General features: G+C 39.3%; 1 protein-coding gene across 1 annotated transcript; it reads left to right on the top strand.

The window, feature by feature from the left end:
* The first annotated feature begins 3,561 nt into the window (after positions 1 to 3,561).
* LOC110924399 (S-adenosylmethionine synthase 3) lies at positions 3,562 to 6,012 on the top strand. Its single transcript, XM_022168410.2, has 2 exons — positions 3,562 to 3,678; positions 4,611 to 6,012. Exon 2 carries the CDS (start codon positions 4,618 to 4,620, stop codon positions 5,788 to 5,790), a length of 1,173 nt encoding a protein of 390 aa, XP_022024102.1. The 5' UTR covers positions 3,562 to 3,678; positions 4,611 to 4,617; the 3' UTR covers positions 5,791 to 6,012.
* Positions 6,013 to 6,456: the final 444 nt, after the last annotated feature.

Below are 6,456 nucleotides of genomic sequence, written 5' to 3'. Positions count from 1 at the left end.
GATTCTTCAGAAAGTTAACGCGATAAACAAACGTTAAGCACCTAAAATCATTCATTAGCGAGCTATTGATGTATATTCATGTGAATCTTTAAAGATATATTAGTCATCCGCTAGGAGTTTTCTAACCTCACTTATCAAAGAAAGCAATACTGATGGTCACAATGCAGCCATGAAGATAAGCATTAAAGTAGATCATATAACAAACTATTTAATTTTACAAGTCTTGAACACAAAACTACCAATATAGGAATTTCAACCAAAACTACTAAACAAAGATCATAAACCGCGTCAAGAACATGTAACAACACCATATAATTCGTTAGAACCCTTACGTGCAAGAAACCATTCTTAATCAAAATCCGATTTATCTTTGATAAAACCAATACCCCTCTCGAGTCTCATGGTGTAAACAAAGTTTACAAACAAGTGATTAATCAAGGAATTGTTAACAATCTTAACTAACCACAGATTCATCATCCAAGACAATCAAACATAATCAAGAATCCAACATCAATGAAACATTCATCATTTAACCATGAAAAAACTACTAAAGATTCATATAAATGAGATTACAAACCAAAGATCATGCATGAAACAAGTTCATTAATACTATTACATAATACTACATAAACATAACATAACATAACATAACATAACATAACATCAGCTCATTACTTGAAGAATGATCAGCAATACATGTTTAAGAACAAGAAATCAAACCATAAACAAGCAAGGAATTGATGGATTGGATTGGTTAAGCTTCTATTCAATCTTGAGGCTTGAAATCGGCCTGATCAGGAGAGCTTCGAACCTCAGAAATCGCCTAGAAACTTGGAGAAAAACCCAACACTTTGATCAGTAGCGAATGCTGCTATTTATAGGCAATTTACTGTTTAGCACGGCTGTGCACTTGAAAGTGGACGGTCATGCTGATCTAGTTGTCGGGTGACGTCATTTATTTGAAAAGGGTCAGACCCAAGTGGACAAGTTGATCTGACACTCAGATATGCACGGTCATGCGTTTGGATGCACGGTCGTGCGTTTGGATGCACGGTAGTGCATTGCCTGGAAGTTAATCAGAATACCGGGAATTTCATCAGAATCTGAGGTTCAGGTGGTGCACGGGGTGCACTTGGGTCGCACGGTCGTGCGTTCCGAGTAAATCAGTGCACTTGCTTGTGCACTGGTAGTGCTTCCGGGATCGCAGCTCATGCACGGTCGTGCTTGTGAGGCGCACGGTCGTGCACCATCTTGCAGTTCATCAGAATCTGCTAATTTCACCATAAATGTCCTTAAATCGCCTCGTTTTCTCCAGATTTGTATTTTGCACACTGTTTAAGACCTGAAAATGGAAAAGTACCTGATTTGGTACCTAAACAATGATGTTTCAGTCAAAAACGCTTAAAACAGAAGTAAAATGTGGGACTAAAACATGTATAATTTAACGAATATCAGACACCCCCACATTTAAGTGTTATTGGATAACATCCAGATGGGTAGTGAAAACCATTTCTACATACCCTCATAGGGTTGTTTCTTAAATGGATCCTCCCCCACATTTCTTGCCATTTGATCAACATTTCCGTAACTTCACTTATGACGACATTTATACCCTCATAGAGATCAATCTCATTGCGTTAGTGAATTCAACTCATATTGCATTAGCTTACATAAGCTTCCGAGTTGACCAAAGCAACACATGCCATTGTCATAAGTTTGTCACCAACTTAGAATAATTCTAATTTTACATCTAGAATAAGTTACATTGGGCCAGTATCGGTATTACGGTATAAACCGGTATACCGGATTTTACCGCCGGCATAACTCTTGTGCCGTTTTACTAATTTTCCAGGGTGTTTCGTAGCAGATTTACATCCAGTACCGGTAATATCAGTATTACCTACCAGTATTTACCGAGTTTTAAAACATTGATATTGACCACTTAAACAATTATATTTGTTGGGAAACATCAAAAGTACTATATAATTATCTGAAAAGGCACGTTCACCCACTAAAATAATTATTTTTTTGGAACCGATCTTGAAATAATGGTTATAATCAATTATAAAAGAAATAGTCACATGCAATAAAGTACGAAATTTCACAAGCTAGTAAACACAAACCCATGTTGATATGATCCCCACCCACTTGACACTTGCTCACTAAAACAAGCCCTCGACTAGTAGCATTCATCCATAGTCTAGTTAGAGAGATCAAGGTTGCGTTTTAAGGTATATTAATAGTTGTGTGTTGGTGTATATGAAAGGCTTGAAACAGTTGTAGATTTGCTAATGAGGCTGTTAGTATTGAGAAGATTTTTCAAAACATTCAATCGCTTGGGTTCTTATGGTATAAACATAGGTCAAGGAATAGATCCGTGTCTTGATTAGATTAGCGTATTTTTTCTTTGATGTAGTCGGTTTTTTTTTGTTGTTGACCGCCCCTGGTTGGGGTGTTGGTTTTGTGAATAATATGAACCTTTCAGGAAAAAAAAAAATCTATCATCTAGTAATCAAACCCACAGGTACCGCAAATTGCACATCACTCTAGAGACGAGCCTGGTACCAACCAGTAGTGAACCGATATCAGTACCGCAAATCCTTGAATCGGTATCGAATATACCCGGGTACGGTACTGATATATGAGGATAAAATCAGTACCGAAAATGTTAAAAATCGGTATCAAAAATGTACCCGATTTGATAAATCCAGTACCAATTCTCTACCCGTACCTGATACCATTTACTCACCCAGCACCACTCTCTATTTAATTAATTTATATACTATTAATTTAAACAATTGTGTGCATATTTGGTGGTAACTTGTGCTTAAATTGTTGTACCTTTATTTATATACTATTAATTTTAAACAATTGTGTGCGTATTTCATGGTAACTTATGCTTAAATTGTTGTACCTTAATTAAATATAGGTTGTACCTTAATCAAATAATAATGGTTTCATTATCTTACCAAACTCAATTTGTTTTGTATGCATGTATGGTTGTAAATTGTGCTTAAGTGGTTGTACCCTAATCAAATAATGGTTTCATTATCTTATCATATTCAATCGGTTTGATCCATTCAAAGTTGTGTTGTTTTATTTGTAAACTATTATTATTTATAATAATCTAATTAATTTAGCCAAAATCTTGTATAAATATAATTTGCAACATATTGATGCAATGGTTGTTGTAATATATGCATTATGGTTTGTATAGTGGTAATGATATATATTATATATAGATTACGATGAACCTGTCAAACGAGAAAAAATTGACGCGGGTTCATCGTAACGCGCGAGTCCTATATCAACTTAGTTATTTTATTCTATGTTTTACGTTTCGACGTTTCGTTTTAATTTCTTCGCATTAACACCGCAACTTCAGTGTCGGTGGTCACTAACAGTAGTGTGGCATTAGTACTCGCCCCCGCCGCAACGCGGAGGGGGTGTTTAATACTAGTTAATATTAATTTAAGTTATAAATATGGAAGTAATAGTGTCGGTGGGAAGGAAAGAAGTGGTTGGGTTGGCAGTGGGTCCACATCTTGTGTCGGCAGTGAGCGAGTCACAAGCGCGTCCCTATTCATCCGCACCTATATATTCCCCCATCATTCTTTGCCCTACTCGCCCACCCTTCTATCTCTCTCTCCCATTTTCCCCAAATCTCTACATCACAAGGTACCTTCGATTCTCAGTTGTTTGTTCCTCTGCGCTCTATCTTTTGCTTATAACTCTTGTTGAATCACACTGATCTCATTACAGTTAACTTGACTCTGATGTGTGCGATTTGAATTTAAGTTTATTATGAATTACATTGACCGGTTGTTGATGATCTGCAAATGACTGATGTTTTATCGATTTTGTTGTTAGTAATGCATCATTTGAATCGTGTTTGAAACTGTAATAACGCTGAATTCGTGTTAACTAGGTTAGATCTTGCTCTTACGTTGATTATGTTGCGTGCGGTTCGAGTTTGAGTTTATTATGAATCACACTTATCAGATTGTTGTTGATCTGCAAATGCTTTTTGTTGTTTTTAGTGAGATCTGTACGTTTTAGTGGTTCGTTGTTAGTAATGCATCGTCTGAATTGTGTATTTTAAAGTATGATAATGCTCTCTTCGTGTTATTTAGGTTAGATCTTGCTCTTAAGTTGATTTACTCAGAATGTTGTTGATCTACAGATGCTTGAATTTGTACACATTTTGCTGCTTTGAGAGTGATCTGTACATTTTAGCTCTAGATCTTGCTCTTAACTTGATTCTGTTGTATGTATTATGATTTGAAGTTTTTCGTGAATCTGATCAGATTGTTGATGCTCTGCAAATGCCTAAATTTTTTTCTGTTATGTTGTTTTTTTAGAGAGATCGGTTACGTTTTAGTGATTAGTTATTGTTGATGCATTATTTGAATCATGATCAAAACTATAAGAATGGTGAATTCATGCTATCTAGGTTAGATTTGTCCTCAATTAACGGCTAATTAAGTAATTATACTTGAAATGTGGTTCAAAATTTACGATGTGAATGACTTTAATCTGCCTTAAGTAATCTGCATACAGTCAACAGTATGCTAATTCTAACATCTTTTCGTCCATTTTGTGTGTTGCAGTTGAGAGATGGAGACCTTCCTATTCACATCTGAGTCTGTCAACGAGGGACACCCCGACAAACTTTGCGACCAAGTCTCAGATGCCATCCTCGACGCATGCCTAGAACAAGACCCCGAGAGCAAAGTCGCCTGCGAAACATGCACCAAAACCAACATGGTCATGGTCTTCGGTGAGATCACCACCAAGGCTACCGTAGACTACGAGAAAATCGTCCGTGACACGTGCAGGAACATCGGGTTTACCTCTGCTGATGTTGGTCTCGATGCTGACAAATGCAATGTGCTAGTCAATATCGAGCAACAAAGCCCAGATATCGCCCAGGGTGTTCACGGTCATTTAACCAAGAAACCCGAAGAAATCGGTGCCGGTGACCAAGGTCACATGTTCGGGTACGCAACCGACGAAACCCCTGAGCTTATGCCGTTAACCCACGTCCTCGCAACCAAGCTCGGTGCCAAGCTAACCGAAGTCCGAAAAAACAAGACCTGCCCATGGCTCAGACCCGACGGCAAGACCCAAGTGACTGTCGAGTATCAAAACGACAACGGTGCGATGGTCCCCACGCGGGTTCACACCGTTCTCATTTCCACCCAACACGACGAAACCGTGACTAACGAGCAGATCGCTGCTGATCTCAAAGAACATGTGATCAAGCCAGTTATCCCAGCCCAATACCTTGATGAAAACACCATCTTTCATCTTAACCCATCTGGCCGTTTCGTGATCGGTGGTCCCCACGGAGACGCGGGTCTGACCGGTAGAAAGATCATCATCGACACCTATGGTGGTTGGGGTGCACACGGTGGTGGTGCTTTCTCCGGAAAAGACCCAACCAAAGTCGACCGAAGTGGTGCGTATATTGTTAGGCAAGCGGCTAAGAGTGTTGTCGCGTCTGGGCTCGCACGCAGGTGCATTGTTCAAGTTTCCTACGCCATTGGTGTGGCTGAACCGTTATCTGTGTTTGTTGACACGTATAAAACTGGAACAATCCCGGATAGGGATATCCTTGCTTTGATCAAGGAAAACTTCGACTTCAGGCCGGGTATGATGGCCATCAATCTTGACCTTAAACGGGGCGGGAACTATAGGTACCAGAAAACCGCGGCTTACGGGCATTTTGGTCGGGAAGATCCCGATTTCACATGGGAGACACCAAAGGTTTTGAAACCGAAAGCTTGAATATAGCAAGGTTATTAAAGAGATTGATTGTTTTGGGGAATAAAGGAGGTTCATTGGTGAGGGGTTTAATGTTGTGTTTACTATTGTTTGTGTTTGTGTTTGGTTGTTGGGAAGCATTTAGTATTGTATAATTTTTTTTTTTTTTTTTTTTTTGCATAATCAATTTATTTAATGTAATCTTTGAACTAGTTTTTAATTAGAGTAAATTACGTTTTTGGCCCCTGTGGTTATATCATTTTTACTATATGAAGGGGTATGGTCCCAAAAAGTCGCGCAAACCTCCGCCCAGGTTGCGCGCGAGACCATACTCCTTATTTCAGAAAACTTATTAATAATATCCACGCGCGACCTGCACACGTGGTAGTTTATCCCGCGCGATGCAAGGCCCACAAGAGGCTCAGATATCAGCACTTAGCATAAAACAATGGAACAAATGAGCATGCTAACCCCGCGCGGGTTAGTTTGCTGTCCAACAAGAGCCACTCAGTAGGGAAGCGCACGGTTACCTACAGTGGTACATAAGGTACAAGTGGCAGTAAAAGGAGCCAATGAGCGTCTAGCAGGCTCTGCTCAATCGTGCGCCACGATCGCCTGACGAGAAGTACACAAGGACGCCTACGTGGCACCAATCAGAGGACGGAGACAACTGTCCCACGATCTCCACTT

Source organism: Helianthus annuus, chromosome 2, assembly GCF_002127325.2.
Source record: "Helianthus annuus cultivar XRQ/B chromosome 2, HanXRQr2.0-SUNRISE, whole genome shotgun sequence".
Taxonomy (NCBI): Eukaryota; Viridiplantae; Streptophyta; class Magnoliopsida; order Asterales; family Asteraceae; genus Helianthus; species Helianthus annuus.
The sequence above is the reverse complement of the archived record's forward strand: the minus strand, read 5'-3'. Positions and strand labels throughout refer to the sequence as shown.

Excerpts from the sequence above, each read along its gene's own strand:
- LOC110924399 (XM_022168410.2), top strand. The coding sequence starts at position 4,618 with ATGGAGACCTTCCTATTCACATCTGAGTCTGTCAACGAGGGACACCCC.